The sequence below is a fragment of the Protopterus annectens genome, chromosome 13.part0 (genome assembly GCF_019279795.1).
Source record: "Protopterus annectens isolate FY-2018-M chromosome 13.part0, PAN1.0, whole genome shotgun sequence".
In the NCBI taxonomy this organism is placed as follows: Eukaryota; Metazoa; Chordata; order Ceratodontiformes; family Protopteridae; genus Protopterus; species Protopterus annectens.
The window spans coordinates 927,507,661-927,527,148 of record NC_056747.1 but is presented as its reverse complement, the minus strand read 5'-3'; the positions used below and the strand labels follow the sequence as shown (position 1 = coordinate 927,527,148).

At 38.7% G+C, this 19,488-nt stretch overlaps 1 protein-coding gene across 2 annotated transcripts in view; it reads left to right on the top strand.

Annotated features, from left to right (window-relative positions):
* The window catches only part of WNK4 (WNK lysine deficient protein kinase 4), an 895,969-nt gene that overhangs the window by 591,623 nt on the left and 284,858 nt on the right, over nt 1–19,488 (top strand). For both annotated transcript variants that reach the window (XM_044054689.1, XM_044054688.1), the window contains exons 7-8: nt 7,747–8,098; nt 15,877–16,016. In XM_044054689.1, the coding sequence (XP_043910624.1) occupies nt 7,747–8,098; nt 15,877–16,016 (492 nt within the window). The remainder of the gene's footprint in view (nt 1–7,746; nt 8,099–15,876; nt 16,017–19,488) is intronic.

Here is a 19,488-nt window from a genome sequence, read left to right as displayed (position 1 = left end):
AAAAAATGCACAAGCTGAAAGGTATTGGATCCCCATGGGCTGACACCAGAAGTTAAGCCTATTATTAAAGTCAATCATTTTTTTTGGATTGTGGCACCATCCTTGAAAGTAGAATGATGCTTAAGGCTAGGCTTATACCTGCCTGTGAAACATAATCTGAGAGCTCTGTCACGTCCCTCTTCATATAGTCCAGTGAGGTATGTCTCAAGTCATTTACCCCCATATGGACTATGACAGAGTCATACTGGTACTTGTGGCTGAGTGACTTGAGTGCTTGAGTGACTTGACAATCAGCTAACTGTAACCTGCTCCTTATCCATCCTGGAAAGGGGAACATCTATGTGTCTCACAATGGAGTTATCTATGACCAATATATTAGGTTTTGTGATGTAACGCCTTATGGGCATATTTGCTGAGACAGTGGTGTGTGTCTTACTATTTGTTGTGGTTTTTGCATTGTCATATGTGAAATGGTTTCCATTTAAGAGGTCTTTGATCTTTTGGTAAGTTACAAGTGAGTACTCCCACGTATGTGGATTTATGTGTCCTATCCTTATTTAGTGTAGGAGGTGTGTGTGTGTGCTGTTTGGCATTCAATTTGTCCTCATGTGAGAGTCTTGGCTCCAATTTCATAGTGTAACTACATCTCTCACATAAAGTATTTGTTTGTTTCTGGACTAAGTGGTTGTCAGGATGCATGAGACAATTGCTACATTGCCTCAGGATGCCCATGTCTATCAGGCTGGCCAAAGAAATGAAGTATACTGCCTATCCATGATAGCAGGTTCTTGGGGAATGGGTTAATTTAACAAGACTGTGCTGATGTTCATTATAATAATCATAAGGTCCTTTTCCTGTTTTCCCAAGTATGTGTGTGTGTAAAAAAAAAAAAAATATATATATATATATATATATATATATATAGTATATGCATATAAACACACATACATATGTAAAATAAATGGTTTCCTATCATTTGATTGAATGTTCATTTGAATTAATCACTAATGCAATTGACTAAAAACTCATTTGACTCAATCACAGTTGATAGAAAAGTGAAATATATAGGCAGTACATGATAGTGTTATTTCTGATCATAGAAATTATTAGGGAAATGAGTCTAGAAGAGTATGTGTGATTTGGCAGTGGCCACCATCATGTTGTACCCCAAGATCTGTAGATGTTTGTGTTTGTGTGCAAGCACTGATTCACTATGTATGGTGTTTTTATTTTCTTTTCTCTATGGTTGTGCAGTCATAGAGTTAAATAAGGGATTGCAAAGTTGTCCACTTGGAGAAAGGGGTGTAGTGGGGCTTGCCTCCCTTCAAAAACTTTTTTGTATGCTGTATATGTTCTGTAGAATGTTTTCTATCAGTTGTGATTCAAAGAAATTAGTTTTTTTTTTTTTTTTGGGGGGGGGGGGCAGGGTTGCCAGACATCCCTATTTGAGAGTAACTATCCTGAGTTCAGCAGACCACCGAGTCCCTCATTGCCTCTAAAAAATCTCAGAGGAAGTTAGTGAACCCACTGTTCCGCATTGAATAGAAGTGGCTCTGCTTTGCAGTTTTTGATTGGTTAGTATACCGGTACATGAGCCAAAGCAGAGGGCTTCCCAAGATGGAGTTCCACCATCATGATACTGCTCTGGCCAAGAGATTTAACAAATTTTACTTTTAAAGATATTGGCAAACACTCTATAGTCTATACTTCTTCCCACTGTTGTATTTTTATAGCATTGACATTTGGGAATAAACTTAACTGACCACACAGTAGCAGTTGTAAACTTAGCAGGAAGGTGGTTTCTGAGTCATCATGGCAGACGCTTCACAGAATGCATTACCAGGTATCACTGAAAAGCTGCATAAGCTTACAGCCATGGTTACCAAAATCCTGTATAACACAGCTGAGCTAAAAAAAGAAATAGCGAACCAGAAAGTAATGATGGAGCAATATGAGTCAGCCATACGGACTATATAAGGTAGTCTTCAGCAGCATGCAGGTCAGTTTCAATGGCAGCAACAAATCCTCAGTAACCATGGCACAGAGTTACAAGCAATTTGGGGCAAGGTGATCTAGTAGGTCTTCCAGAAGGTGTTGAAAAGGATGACCTATGCCACTTCTTGAAAACTCAGTTGAACAAGGCACTTGACGTACCAGCAGCCCAACTGCTTCTAATTGAAAATGCACACCATGTTCTGCACACACCTGGCCCACAAAATGCTCCCCAAGGCAAATTATCATGCATTTTCTTAATTCTGTGGACAGAGACAAAGTGCTCAAAAGTGCTAGAGAATTTATTTGAAAACCTTATTTGTGACTCTAACAGAATTTATTGGAGAGACATATTCATATCCCAAAGGCTACCTTGTCTATGGAATAAACTTCCCATCTTGATAAAATAAAGCCTGGGGATGGTGAACCATAGATTTACTCCTGGGGTTCTGTCCATGTCCCTTATGCACAGAGGTAGTCTGTAAAATGACTCAGGGCTCCAACACCCAAAGACCCATTAACCTGATACTACCCCATCCCATATCTGGGAAATTAAGATATTATATTTTCATATCCTGTGTATTATTGACTAAGCTTGTAAAGGCTCTTGTGCCATTAGCCTAGTAATCACCTATGAACCTTAGAAGGTTTCCCCTTTTTGCTCCTGGGGCACAAGATACGATTGTTTCAAGACTTCTCACAGCTAGTAGTCCAAAGGAGAAGATCATTCACAAATATAAGAAGTCTGGGTTTAAGAACAGTATACCTACATACTTTAAAACTTAAGTACATTTTTTATCAGATTTCAAAACAGACTTAATGCTTTCGAGGACTCGTATATAGCACTGAAATTTCTACAAAGTCATCTCCTAGTGTCAAGAGTGCCCAGTGAAACCTTTAACCCTTCTCTGGCTGCTTTGAACACAAGCAACAACACAACACAGCCTCAAGACAGGATGAAGATGCCAGCAGGGCCTGGAATGTATATAGCAGTGGTTTGAGAAGACAGGAATGGGAACAGCAGTTCAAACCCATCTTCAGAAGCTACTTTGTCATGGCAGGCTCCAGGCCTGACACATAGGGCTAGAAAATAGTCAAATAAATCCATGGCTAGGGCTGTTTTTAAGGAGACATCCCTGGCTTCCATTAACCTATAGCAACCCTTACACTATCTGCCTGAAGACCCCAACACAACAAAGTACTGAGCAGAAGCAGCTGAAAATGCAGATCCATGCGATGGGTCTGTCTCCCTTCCCATTGTTAGCCCTGCAGAGAGCAGCAAGCCTAAAGGTATGAATAGACATATTTACAGGTCCAAAGACAAAAATCCTGCAATGCCTGGATCAGCTGGACCAACTTCAGACTGAATAACATTACGTAGTTTTCTACCTTCCAGTCCTATTATTATATGACAGCCAAATAAATGCCTCAAGATTTTTATTTAAGTCATCACAGCCTGAGGAACTGGGGTGATATCTTTGTTAACTATCTGTTCAGAAAAGACTTGTGTTGAGCCAACACATCATCCTAATTGTTCAGCTCTTTTTTTCTATGCATGGATGTTAGCTAACAGTTTCTGCCATCCCAAGCAGGGTTTGCCAACGGGTGGTCCAGTTGTGACCATGTTATGCCACTAAGCTTATACGTGCAAGGGCTTCAATCTCTCCAAGAGCCAGCAGTAGCTCTGTTACTTGATTTCAAGAAGACCTTTGACTCCATTAGGTGGTTGTACCTATTGGAGGGCCTATTCTCTCTCAGTTTCCCAGCAGACTTTATTAGGTCAATCAAGCACTATATGACTTCCCAATATTAGTCAATACCACACCCTTTCAACCCTTTCCTGTGACGAAGGGCACACATCAGAATTGCCCCTTGTCCCCCTTCCTATTTTTGTTAACTCTGGAACCCCTGAATAGACTGTTTAATAACCTGTAGATGATAGTGGGATGGGATATATACGGAACGTAAAAAATGGCCTCTTTTTTGCAGGGTCTATATTACATATTCGAACGCATAAATGTTCGAATCGCTAAAGATCAACCTTTAGTGATCAAACATTTAAATGTTTGAATATAAATAAAAATGAAAAAAAAAACTAAAGGGTGTAAGCAGGGGTGCAAGCCCAACTGCACCCCCCACACCACCCGCTACTTAAATATACCAACTCCAAGATCACGCTACAGTGTAGGGAATAGGAAATTTTAAATTTCCGTACTGTAGCACACTGAAGTGTGATCTCGGTGTTGGTATATTTAAGTAGCTTAAACCCTTTCCTTTTTTTTTTTTAATATTTTTTTTTACATATTCGAACATTTGAATGGTCGATCACTAAAGGTCGATCTTTAGCAATTCGAACATTTAAGCATTCAAATATATAATATAGACCCTTTTTTGCAGATGACTGTATAATGTTAACACAGAATCATGCTAGAGATGGCCAAGTTATCACCAATGTCCTTAATAATTTCCAAAAATTCTTGGTGCTTATGTTCATCCTTCAAAAGTCAAAGGCTTATGCAGTGAACCCAGCTGCTTAGAGTTTTCAAGCTAAGGATGAACAGTTTTCCTATAGTTGCTGCCCAGATGTTTGTGTATTCTCCTGCACCCTAACCCTACCCAAATGGCCAACTGTAACCCTAGACGTCTATGGCAAAAGTTATTTTTAGGGGTCCACATGTTACAAACTTCACCTTCAGCTGCTGGGAAGGATTGTTGTAATTAGTTTTTGAGGCACCCCACATCATCATCAGTCCATTTTTTCCCATTTTTTCTACATGGGATTGGGGTGTCATGTTAACTATCACCATCTCCCTCAATACAGTGCCACACTTCTGCCTTCTTTGACACTCATGCCTGACTGTTGCAGATCTTCTTTCACACAATCCATCCACCTCTTTGTTGGATGTTCTCATTTCCTCTTACCTTCTTTCTGTCTGTATCAAATATTCTTCACCATATTGTCTTCTGCTTTTCTGCATGTATCCAAACCACTATAATCTGTTGTCTTTGATCTTTTCTGCAATTGGAGCTACTTTGGCTTTTGCTCTTATGTCCTCATTTCTTTGTCTGTCCCAGAATGTGCATCCTACCACCCTTCTCAGACACTTCATTTCCATCTCCTCTTGGTTCCTCATCTACTCTGCCTTTACTGCCCAGGTTTCTGTACCATTCACTAGTACTGGTCACACCACTGTCTCATACACCTTAATTTTCAGCTTCTTTGGCATTCTTCTGTCATAGACTACAGCTGAGACTCTATGCCAGTCTGCTGCAGCCTCTCTGATTCTAGCTTTGACCTCTTCATTCAGACTTCCCTTCTCCTCAACCACCCCTCCCAGATACTTGAAGCTATTTCCTTGTTCCACTATCTTCCCTTCTATCTCAGCAGCCCACCTCTTCTACTTATACAGACATGTGGCTGACATACATAACAACCCTTGGCACTAAAAATATGTGCCCTGCTTCATGCATTCATCTGGAGTAATGGAAGGCAGAGGCTTAAAGCATGGATAACCAGACTGCCACAGAAACTTTTTGGATTAGGCATTCCTGACTGGCATCTCACTAGCAACTGCTTCTCTGTTTTTCACCTGCTTAACCTTAAATGGGATTCTCTGCCCATCTGGGCTAGGATAAAATCAACAATCTTAAGGGAAGAGTCAACCTGGGTTCAGCTGCTTTGGCATTCTCCTGAATTACACTACCCCTAAAATCACACTTCACAACCTGTTAGAGCAAGACATCTGGAAAAAGCCATAACTAAAAGTGGGACAAAGGACCAAAAATAGAGACAATTTTAAGTATTGCTCTTACAAACTTAGAAAGTTGATAGAACAACAGGTTTTGCATTAGCATGAATTGAAGTCTGAAACTCAATTGCCTATCATTTTCTAACTTCAATCTTTAATGAATTACCCCTAATTTGCTAGAAAACCACAATGTTATGAAAAAACTGCCCAAAATATGAGGCAAAAATATGGAATTGTTTGAATATCCGTACAGTCGAGAGGTATGCTAACAATATGTGCCAGTTGTCTGCAGCCCCTCTGACTCTAGCTTTGGCCTCCTCATTCAAACTTCCCTTCTCCTCAACCACCCCTCCCAGATATTTAAAGCTATTAACCTGTTCCACTATTTTCCTTCTGTCTCAATTCTCAGCTTCTTCTGAGTTCCCCATTTGCTTCCATTACCATTGTTTTAACTGTATTCAGTTTCATCCCGTGTGCCTTCAGTTTTGCATTCCATTCCCCTATCCTTAGCTTCATAGATTAGTTCATATAGTAGTACTAGGCTAAATGCTCTTGTGAGCCATTTTAAGCCTGGGCAATTACCTGATGCCAGAATCAAACCCTGCACACTGTGTGTATAAGGTGAACACCTTAACAATTATGCCAACCACCCACCTTTGCTGAAGTTTTTGCTCAGTGTCTGCCTGTAATACCACATCATCTGTATACAGCAACTTTGTTGATCTGTCCTCTCCAGCCTGTTTGGTAATGTTGTCCATTTCCAGTATGAACAGCAATGGGCTCACAGGTGAACCCTGATGCCTACCCACTCCCACTGGGAACCCCTTATGGGTCTGTAATTACCTGGATTCATTGAAGTCCTACCTTTGTGCAATGAATTAACTGTTGCTATCCTCTATTCATTTAGCATGAAGCCTGTTATGTGGTTAATACTGAGCAGCTTCTGTAAGGGATCAGACAAGTCATATTTAAGGCTGACTAGTAGATACCATGATGAGCAGCTTCTGTAAGGGATCAGACAAGTCATATTTAAGGCTGACTAGTAGATAGCATAATAAGTTATCTGGTCTCATAGATGTAGTATTTTTGGCCTGAGTTAGTTCCTTGAAAAGTTGTTCTTGGGAGATTTAGGAGGGTGTAGGTGTGAGTCTGTAATCTGAGAATATTGGAGGGGAGAGGGGGTGAAGTTTGAAATAAGTTTGTCTGCTAGTAGATTGGCTATGTCCTCTGGGTCCAAATAAGTGATATCACTTACTGTCACCCCTGCACAGTGCTGGGCATTGTTTCTGAGACTTGTAACATAATCAAAGGAGGCTTTGTGTTATCCTTTGCTTGGGTGGCTAATTTTACCTCATAGTAAACTTTGGTTGATTTGATCAGGGTCCCCAGTTCTTTGTTTAGCTAAGCAAGAGCATTTTTGGCATCTTGAGAGTTAGATTTATGAATGCAATGATTTTTTTTTTATTATAGAGCCTGTTTATATTTGGGTTCCACCACTGGGGTTTCATTTCAATTGATAGTCAGTTTCAGAGTCTGTTTGGTAACAGGTAAAAAAATTATGTGTGTTTCTACAGTTTGCTACCTTTATGGCTAGCCTTGATTTCTGGATGGTTAGATACAAATTTATACCAGCTGTATCATGTACAGCCCTGTTCAGTTTGGGAGGTGAACACTGTTAAGTGCTTGAAAAGGGACTGCTTAAAGGTGTATACGTGTAGGCACCTTATGGTCCCCATGATTTCTTGCCTAGCATCTTCCTATATTTCTGCCTGTATATGTGTACATTGTTTAAGGCAGAATTGATCTAGTGGAAAGATAAAACCTAGAAGTAAAACACCTTGTGATTACTTCATGTCATACCTGGCCGCAGTTGTACCCGTAAAATATCTTTTAATTGTGTATCCCTAACTTTTAAGATAATTAATTGTGAAATGACTGCTCATTGAGGCATTTTAAATGAGATTATAAGTTCTGATTTCATTCTCTGTTCACTCTCCTTCCTCAGGTAGCTCTTGGGCTTATATGTGAAGCTGACTACAAGATTGTTGCTAAGGCCATTCGAGACAGAACCTTGTCCATCAAAAAGAAACGGGAGAAGCAGAAACTTGTCAGGGAGGAGTTGCGGAAAAAGTCCCAAGAAGCACAGATGCAACGCACTGTGCAGATCATGGAAGAGTATCGGACTTCACAAAACCAGAAGCAAGTTGGAAGCACAAATCAGCTGCCATCCCTTCCAGGGACTCCAGGTTCTACTCTCTCAAGGTGCAACTCTGCAGTTCCCCATGAGTCTGAAGAGCCAGAGGCAGATCAGCAGTCTCCTTTCAACTTTCGACTTGCCAGCCTCTCTTCAGCTCCATGTAAGATATTTAATTATTTGTTTCAAATTTCTTCCCTTCTGTAGTTTCACAAAACAGCCTACTCCATTGTTACAGTTTTACAGTTGCAGTCAAATTTAGGATGCCTGATGTACTGCAATGTGTGCCTTGAGCTACTAACTTTTCTTGGTACATTTATATCTCCTGCAGTGCAAAGCAGGTAAATAAAATTTGTTTTATGGATTCTAAACTGATTTTCCCAAACTTCCTTTATACTTTTGTTTAGTTATTAAACGTTGTGGCAAATCTGCCATAACTACTTGTTTATATCTGATGGACAATAACTTGGAGTGCTTTAAACAATTACTTGGATAAAAACTACAATTTATTGACCAAAAAATGAGATCACTTATTATTTTATGTAGTACTACAGCAGAACTCATCCATGTGTTTTATATAAAGATTTTTCCAATAAATGTTTGAAAAAAAAATTCAGCTTTTGCAATTAATGTGTGCTTTACAGCACTTCACTGACCTCAACAACACATACCCTCAGGATGTAAAATTGTGGATGGTGACTAACAATAAAAAATGTAAAGAGTATCTCTACCCTATGTCATGAAGACAGAAAAAAATCCTTACACGTGCATACATTTTTTAAAACAAATATTTCTTTAGTTATTCTCCTGGTCATGCCATTCGTAACTTTACCATCTACTAGCAGGACTTTGGTATAAACTACCTCCTGTAGGAAGCTTTGGAAGGCGACCTTGCTGTAACTCCTCCCCTTCTCCCTACTCCATCAGTTCCAGTCCGTACTGAATTTTTATTCCATCTCTCCAGCTGCAGTCATTATCCTCTTAGGTCACTAGCATCTCCACTCAGTCCTCCCTAGTTTCCTTCACTACAATGTTGCAACACCCCTAATCCAGTACAACCACCTGCATCCTGTACCTCACATCCATACTGACCTTCTTGAGCAATCCTCAGTCTCCCAATACCTTTTTAACTTCCTTTCTATCCATTTTTTTTATTTTCTTGCTTGTCCAACTGTGGGTCCATCACTAGTGTAGATTCCCTTCCCCACTTTGTTCCATGAACTTGCAGTCAACATCCTCAGTTCTCTTGATGCTAATCGAATTTCCACCCTCTCCTCCCATTTTCAGCAATCAAACATGTATCCTCCTTCAGAAACACAAAACTCCCAACAATTAGGGACAGGCATATTAAAAATCTTTTCCCATTCTTTCCTTGCCCATTCCCAAATTGGCCTCTCCTCCTCACTCCTTCTCCCATGCTTTCCACATGTGAATCTAATCCACACCATCTAGCCCACATCTACAGCACTTTGCCATAACTTGGCTTCTTCAAAAACTTCTTATCGTCGTCATATACCATCTATGAAGTAATCATGTATAGACGTCCCCATTTGGCCCAAAATAAAACAACATCTTCACCATTTTGCACACCCTTCGTTACCAAACCTCTCACCTCTTAGCATCTTCCATACAATGCTGATCTCTCAGCCTACCATAGCTTCCTACATTGCCTTATAATTTGTCTGTATGTCTCCATTCTCTCTTTCTTCACTCTTCCCCAACTCACTTCCCTTTTTTCTCATTCTGTTTACTTTTGTACTCATCGTCTTCATCTTCTGCACCCCTTCCTTTATCAGTTAGTCCTCTATAAAATAGCCACTCTCCTTTCCTAACCCACTATTTATGCTGTATCTGTTTACAACGTAATATTTCTCCACTGATTATCCCTCCCTAACATCTCACAATTGTATTGATTCCATACTGCACCCATCTATAAACTGTCTCTACCCCATACTGCCCTTAACCTCATGCTGCTCCCCCAACATGTGCCCATTTGCCTTCATACTTCAGTATCATCCTCTTGCTGTTCCCATGTTCCCTCTCATACACTCCCCTGTAATCTGTCTTTCTTTAGTTCCACAATAGCCATTCTCTCTTATCCTCATTTACTGATCCATATGTATCACAGTTATATAATGCCTAAAATCCAGAGACTCCTGAGCTCTTTTCTTACCCTGATCTATTCTTTGCAAATCCCTGCCATTCTTCCATTCCTTGTAACCTCTCACAAATTTACTGAGTATCCCCAAAAGTATTTTTGAGGTCTAATGTACCTTCGTGCGTAAATAACCTGCGAGCGCACTAGAAAATACACCATATCTGCCTACCCCCCATGTATGTATCTTTATCACCCATCTAGCCAGCATACTGTCTGTCATTTCTCTAACCTCACTATAGTTCTTTTCTCTCTCTCTCTCTGTCTCCTACTTCACCATATCGTACACATTTAGTTCCAAATACCAAACCCCTCCCCTTCACCTCATTTTGCAAACCTAAGTTTCCTTCCCTGCTTTCCTGGTCTGCAAAACCACTGATTTATTTAGATGGAAAGATAATTCTGAATTCACTCCTAAATTTTGAGAATAACTGCAAAACTCTTAACAGTTGTCTCTTTACATTCTCCAATATCAACATACAAGTCATCTGCAAAAGGAACATTATGTACTCTTCTTTTCCCAGACAGATGCTTCATCATCTGTGTCTTTATGCTATGAATCTAACTCTGATCCACGCTAACCTTCTGTGGAACCCTGGTTACTGTGTGAGATACAGCATTTCAAAGATGTTTCTTCATATCTTCTCACTGCTGTCTGTGCACAAAAGCAGTAGAGTAACTTCAGTTTTGCAGTGGCTTGTGTTTGTCATCCTTATTACACTTAAAATCTTCAGTCATAACTGAATTCAAACACTGATTTATAGTTGTGGCATCCTGTAGCCCTTTTGATTGCCACAAGTAACTGATATATTTATTATTATTTTACATTCAGACATTTTTAATGGAAAGCAGACAGTATGAAAAAATAACACTTTTTTCTTTGAGTATCATAAACAAGTCTGTTTTTATTGTTTGATTTTTAAACTTTTTAATGGTTAGCAGGGCACATGACAAAAAGTATAAAAAAGGATAAAGCTGTTAAAATGAATAAAGATATAACATTAAAGGAAGCAGCAAAAGATATTAACATGTAAACCCTCCTGTTCTATCTCCACATCTGAGGAAGATATAAATATTCAAATGACTCCCAAAACATGAGGCCATTGACAAACTCATCAAACCTTGGTGCTTCTGAAAGATAAACCCTCACCAGCTTCTTCATTACCTACTTTGGTGTCCCTATGATCATATCAGATGAAGGATGAACCTGTCTTTATAGCAGTAGTTTGTCAGTCTTCATCCATCATAACTACATCTAATTCACTGTCCAGATTCATAGGCTTCTGCTATAGAACGGGCAGGATGTGTAAATCTACCCCAAATATAGACAATCTATACAGTTAGTATCTGTCACAGTAGTCTTTTTATCAACATCTAATCAAACTTGTAAAACTGTCCCCCTTGCACCATTACTTTTTTACAAGAATTTTAGGTTACCAGTTAAATACAGTAAAAAAGTATGCAAATTTATTACCTTAGCTATTACAGCATTTAATTATTTAATCCACAGTTTCTTATCTTACCAAAGTTCTGTTTCACAGGAAAACTTGCATTCTGTTTCATGTAATAATATTGCTGCAGTGGGCAGAGCTGGAGTTCACATAGTGATTGAGCATGTAATGCTGTAAAAGCTTTATCAAGGGCAGCTGTGTCAGGATAGCTTTGAGGGGATTTGCATGGCTTACAACAGAATTTTTATGTTCTAGTGGTACAATAATTCTTATTTGGTAAACCACGGATGATATTATTTATTTTTTTATTTGATTCCCCCATTCTGACCATTTATCTTCCCTCCAACTTGGTACAGACATTTTTGTTTTCAGGGGTGAAAATTTTATACCATATTCATTTTCCTTAGGTCAAAATTCAAGAGCCAGGAGTGATGCAAAAGCAGTAGTGGGGGGTGCAGTGTTCTGTTATTACCCAAACAACCTCACAGCAGCTGTGACTTCTGCTCAATATGTTTGTCTGGAGGTGCATGCTTATCTGCTTAATGCTTTTTTTCTGAAAATGCATGCTCCACATATTTAATGCTTTTGTCTAGACATGCATGCTTTGCTTCATGATGCTATGTACTGCTAATGCAGTCATATTTCACGGTCCCCCTCAATAAACCACAGACCTACCCACCCCCATATTGGGCTCCCCATTCATTTCCCATGTCTGATCCTTCAACACCTGCACAGCCATTTGATATGCTACTATTACTGATTTTGAGATGGTTTGTTCTTCTTTCGGCTTTTCCCGGTTAGTGGTCACCACAGCAGAACTCCGGTCCACTAATGATTGGCAGTAGATTTTTACGGTGCCGAGGTTCCAGCTCGACGCCCAACCTTCAATGAAGGCACGCCCATACATGCATGTCTTTCGAAAGCCACTCGACCACGGGGAGGACATGCAGACTCCACAAAGAAGAAGCTCCAGCCGAGAATCGAATGGGAGAACCTCTTGCTGTGAGGTGACAACGCTACCGCTGCATCACCGCAATTTTGAGATGGTATTGTTGCAGATTTAGAAAGGAAAGGGAAAACAATCTCAGGAATTCACCACTCACTTTAATGTTGTCGGTAAAAAGGCCCTGTATATACAAGTAGTTTGTGATTCAGAGACACATTAGCCACTATGAGGAAATACCTCCGTATCAGTTATTTTACATTCCTCTGAATTGCTGTCAGCTATAATGAGTGCAGAACAGCACTTTCTTGGATTAGTTAACAGTAGCGGCCAATGCATCTGTTAGCACAGGCACCTCCCTCATTCATTCTTCCAACTCCCATGCATATACAAATAGTAAAACACACACACACACACACACACACACACACACACACACACACACACACACACACACACACACACACACACACACACCAAATACCCCATAACTGTCCTTGCTGTCAGAATTTCCCCCTTGTCTCCTTTTTCCCTGCCCTGGTATTTCTCAGATGATTACATTCCATCATCAATACCAGACATTCAAGTTTTGCACTGCATATCCCTCATAAGTGCATGCCCGTGCAAAAGCTGTTATTCTATTGAATTAGTAAAAATCCTTCCCTGTGTCTTTCTCCCACCGTTACTTCTGGCTTTGACTACAATTCTCATGCTACAGAGTTCAGAAGTGTACCCTGTGCTCCTTGCACTCCCCCTCGTAACTCATGAACTGTTGCAGGCATTGAATAATGGTCTAAATGGTTGTCCACTGTGCTGTGTTTTGCCAGGACTAGTATTGTAAACCTCTGCCTGTCTCAATAAGACTTCTGCCTGTCTCAATAAGAATACATGTCAGTACAGCAGCAACTGTATCAGCAGTATATTTTAACATTTTGCAATATATTGTCCCCATCCCATTATGTATCTTCCAGCTGACCATCTGTTGCCACATGGACAGCCATACACATTTTCACAATACCTTACAAATTTTAAGTACAACCCAGTGGTAGGACAGGCTTTAGAATGGCTATGCTACAGTGGATGTCAGAATTGTTTTCCACCCATGGGCATGCTGACACTGCTTGGGATTCTACTCTCATTTTATGACTTTTGGCTACTGCCCCTCAGAAGAAGCAATTATTTATGTGTTAGATATTTACTGTAGCAACAGATCTTCAAAAAGAGATCACTTTAATAATAAAGATGTTTCCTTTATCCCCTTTTTTCCATTTTTAACTATTTTATTAGGACAATAAACAGTTACTTTTGATAAATTTCATTTTTTTTTTTAAATGGCAATAGCTTACTATAAATACACTTCCCCATGAATGCTGGCAGGGGCTCAAAGAACAGAAGAAGGCTTTTAAGCAAGCAGTAATGTCCAACAGTGTGTTACTGTGTAAATAAGGCATGCCCAGGGGTGTTCTGAGGTGGTGGAGGGCCTCTACATCACTGGAAGGGTATTATTTACACAATGGCGCACATCCTGAAGTGCATTATTATGCTTAGAGAATGGGCAGTCTGTAAAATTGTTGTGCTTTACTTATTTTTTATGACTATACTATTATTAGTTTTTATATTTCTGATGTAAAATAATTCCTCTGCCTAATGTTTTAAACTTGCTGTAATGTATGTAAATGCTGTTGGAGGAAATATTTTACATCCAAAAAAATGTCAAAATATTTACCTTATATTTTTTCTGGTCCATTGCTCATAAAATTTGTGGTTTGTTAGCAATCACTGAGGATTGAGGTCATTGAAATATGACATACATTTGAGCTTCAGACTTTATTTCCTTCAAAAAATGCATGCCGACACAAATCCTGTTATTCTTGCAACTTTCTAATTTTATAAGAGTAATATTTAAAATCTCTTCCTATTTTTGAGCATTTTCCTTCCTTTATTTTAAGCTTTATTAAAATTTCTTCAGCTAAGAAGCCAAGAAGTATGCATACACACTCTGCTTCATTAATGTCACTCTGTCTCTCTCTGTCACACACAAACTTCCGCTTTCAGACATGCGAGCACACATACACTCACACACACACAGACAGAAACATAAAAACAGACACACACACACACACACACACACACACACACACACACACACACACACACACACACACACACACACACACACACACACACACACACACACACACACACACACATTTCCTTCTTTTTTAATGTTTTGTTTAATTTTACACTTTTTAAACAGCAAAGTGCTGCTTAGCAGGTGTAAAACAAATGCCTGATTGATCACACTCTCACTTTTTATGCAAGCACACACACACAAACAGAGACATAAACACACACTTTACCTTCTTTTCTTTTTTTTAATTTTTTTTATAATTTTACACTCATTAAACAGCAAAAGTGCTGATTAACGAGTATAAAATAATCATGGTACCATAATACGCTGCATTGAAGAGTCAGACTCGTTTTCCAGTGGGCATTACCTCTATATTAACAACCTGCTGAAGAACATTCATTCCCCAATTAGAGTGGTAGGAACAGGCTGCTCATTCCCTGATAATGGTTGTTACATATCACTACCACACATACCAACCATAATTCATGGCATGCTTGCATGAGACAAGTATTGGTCTTCATAGGCCAAGAAAAGAAGGAGGGTTACAACCCCAGAGCTTTTGAATTACTGTTACATTGACCACTCCTTGAAGATCTGCTCCTAAGGTAAATAAGTTACATAATTTGCATAATAATTTACATAAATATACTTTCTGAAAATATCAGACGGAAATGAAAAAATGGTAAAATGCTTGATGGATTAAGGATAATTCAAAACTGTGCCAGAAAAAGTGAATTGCTATCAGAACTAGAATATTCTAAGCTGTTCAATGAAAAATCAGCACCTTAGCAGTCTATAGAGGATATGTACCTCTCAACAATCAGTCCTTCATTTACTAGATAAGACTCACTGGACAATCGAACCTGTTTCCAAAGCTCATTGTAGGATTTTTTTCTTTTTTAGTTAAGCAGTTTGCTTAGTTTAATTTGATATGTTAGTGGACTTCTTGAGACTGAACCTTAGGTCTGTAGAATCTATTTATTTGTACCTTATAACCTTATTAGATACACTGTATCATGAAGAGTAATTGAGATGTCAACATAGAGTTAAAATATTCTCTGTATCTGTTCACATGCAGGATCTCTCAAGTTGTCTCCCCCAATTGCCCAGAGTAGTGTGGGATTACTGGCATATTCAGATAGTTTAGATCCTTCCTTATGAACCAATGGCTGACATGTTGGTAGGCTGCATAAAACAACATGAACATAATGAGTGAGAAGGTTGGATCAAAGCTGATCATTTTCTCTTTAAATTTCTTTAGCGGACTGTGAGTTGGATGGTTACTTTAGCTCTCCAAGCTTCCAGGATTCTTCAGATGTTTATCATACACCGTCAAGTACTGTCTCACCAATAGAGGGCAGTGTTGCCACATATGTCCAACCAGAAATCCGATTCCTCACAGTAAGTGACTACATTTTATTTATTTTTTTTTTATTTAACATTTGTTGACCGGGAATGTCCGACTAGGTTCCACAGAGCCTGTTTTCAGCGGGGGCCCGGGGAGAAACGCTCCAGATGCATGTTTTGGACTACATAGTCTTTTAATGTAACATCCTATATCTGTGTATCATTAGCATGTCTTCTGCCTACCAAGAAAATAGACCGTGCATCCAGTCATAACTCTCAGCTGTCCAGAATCTCACAAAATTCCAGTTGTTTGTCTTGTATTTTTGAGCCTGTTCCTCATGAAATTTGTGGTTATCCGACATATCACTTAGCACTAAAGTTGCTTAATAATGATAGACATTTGAATGTCAAACTTCCAATCCTTCAGAAAATGCATGTTATTGCAAAGCTTGTTTGTCAACTGTCTAAGTATATAAGAGCAATATTTAAAATCTGTACGCTATCGATAATTTTTCCTCTGTTACTTTGACTTTGTGAATAATTTTTATGCTGAGGTTGAGAGGTCTGCTTCCTGTTGTCTGCAGCAAGAATTATCTTACTGAGTTGTCTGGTTCCAGAAGACTGCTTTCATACAAAGCAAGGCAGTGGCTATTTATTGATTAAATGCTTGATTGTGTCATTCATTCAGTCATTCTTGTATGTCTGTTAGCATTCTAATTCTCAGTTAATAAACACTATTGACATTAGACAACTGGACCTTGACCTTAGTAATTTGAGTAGGGTGGTATTGGCATAATGGTTAAGGTGTTTAACTCATAGACACAATGTAAAGGGTTTGATTCTAACCTCAGGTTATTGGCGAGGCTCAAAATGGCCCTTCAGAGCAATTTGCATAGTAGTCACCCACAGACTAATATTTAAGTGCTCTGAAAGGCCTTCAGCTTGGAATTATGAAACAGAAAATCATTTCTTATTTATCTAACTGGTCAGAATAACCTCAGTCATCATGTCATTTATTACCTGCACAGTCTTCATTTACTCCATTTATTTTTATATTTCTTCGACACTCCTTTATTGGCTAGACAACTTTAGTATAAAAGAAAACATGCCTGGCTAGGAAATATTGCTAGTGAGCATTCATATTTTAATATATAAAATGAAAAGAACTGTTGATGCTGTTCTGTTTTTAAGTACATTTTCAGTATTATTAAATTTTCAGTGATGTAGCCAAGATTTTTGGAATTATACACAAACTTCTACACTTTCATGATTCAGCACCCCCCCCCCCCAAGTATTGCCTCCACCACCTCACTACCACACAAGACAGTGCATTTCTGGGTAAATATTGTAAAACATTATTGAGTCTTATTTGTTACCTATATTTTCCTTCCACCATTTGCCCTACATATTTCACTCTGTTAGTCCTTTTAAAACTGAATGATTCATGTCATCTAGGCAGGTAAAACTGTTATTTCTTAGTACAGCAATGTCTAGTAAATCTACTAGGTTCAGTCTTTGTTTTCTTTAGATAAAAAAAGTTTTATTTACCCAGTGACACACATTACCATGAGCACGTGATGTACATTTTTAGCTGGTCTTGTACAGGCAACAGTATATTATTAAAGGGTTGTTTGTCATACTGAGAGTTTCCAGTGGACTTGACATTTTTTCTTTTTCCCATAAATTAAAGATTTTGGGCCTTTATTGTGACTGGCTGTTCCTAGCATTGTTAAGAGGTTTTTTGCTTTGCAGCCAAGTTTTCCCCATATGCAAATGCAGCAGACTTAGTTTTGGGGGGAAACACTTTGGTTCTGCATCTGTATAAGAGTAAGTGTTTCATACCTCTCAACCATCCAGATTGTCACAGTATGTCCAGATTTTTGCCTCATGTTTTTCATGTATTCCTGAACAAATATGGTTTTCTGGCAAATCACTTTAGACTGTAGTCACTAAATAATGACATCATTTGAATTTTACAATTCATTTCCTTCAGAAAATGCATGGCAATACAAAACATGTTATTTTAGCCATTTTCTAAGTTTATAATATATAAAATTTGGGGACTTTGTCCTTCCATTACAGTTTGGCTTTATTCAGATTTCTTGCACATAGAGATTGAGAGGTATTGGGTTTCCCATTGTAGACTGCCTGACAGCTGCAGGTTGTCTGAGACTGAAAGCCCCAGGTCTTACAACCTCAGATTGCTGTAGTGTTCCAAAAAGCTCATGAAAAACAAACCATTGCCTTCATATGCCAAGAGTAGATTTGTTTCTTCACCTACATGCAGAATATAGTCTATAGTAAATGATTTAATGGAAATTCTACTTCCCTGTGTTTCCTTTTTGCATTCTTAAAGCCATAATAATTTCTACATAGCTTGGTCTAGTTACCGTGGAGATAAATATGGCGAAAAGTAAGACAAATCTGCTTTTTGCTCCCTAATCCTGTCACTGCTTTATATACATATATATATATATATATATATATATATATATATATTTTTTTTTTTTTTTTTTTTGAGCAACTCAGCAGCTAGTACCCTGCTCATTGTGGGCTCAGTGGCTTGTATTGACATCTCTTGTAGAATCCTTTTTCAGGTGATGAGACCACCAATGAACTTTATTTGGCTGTATATTAGCTAATTTATTTTGACTGATTTCTAGATAGCCCCTGACACCCTACAGTCATTTTATTAAGTTCAGCATGATGTCGTTCTGGAATACATTTCACATGCTAGTTACACTGATAATCCACAGCAGGTTTGTTTGGAGTCACATTGCTACCCTTTCACAAGGCGTCTACTAACAAGTTAGTCCTTGCTCTCCTGACATTGTCTTCAACATTTCCACCAAGATATGTGGCTTTGAAGAAGCAAAGGTGCTAAGTCTGAAGTTCCTTTTAAAGGGCAAAGACTGTGTCTTTATTCCGTTGGTGTTGTAAATAGCAACTAATACATTTTCTGGGGCAGTAATTATATGTTTCCCAAGCCGTAACACCACATTAAAGTATTTAGTTATGCAACATCTGGTATGTCTGTCAGACTGAGTAACATTTGTAAGGGTTTTCTGATTCCCTCTAGCACTTGGACATGTTACTTTACTTGGGCCGCTATTTTTATAAGTACACATTAACTGTCAACAGTTATGTACAGCAAGAAAACCAGATTCAGCTAGTAAGTACTAGTACAATGTAAGAAATTCTGGCCGAAAGCTGAGCTCTGACTTACAGCTGGTTATCACTTATAAAGAACAGTGGTTCCTCTGTCAAGCGTGCTGAATAAACTGTTGTGCTGGCTGTTAAATATAGGTTTGAGGCATTTGAGTTTCTGGGCTGTTTAGTCCAGCCACAACATTCTCAACATGCTTTTCCAAAGCAATAGTGATTTCTATTTTATGATTATAAGATAGTTTAGGAAAGATAGTCCATTTGAGAAGACAGACTACAGTATTTTTGTATCAGTTTATGAGCAGAACAGTATACTTTCATTTAAGCTTATAAAATAACTGTACTGATCCAAACTTGCTGC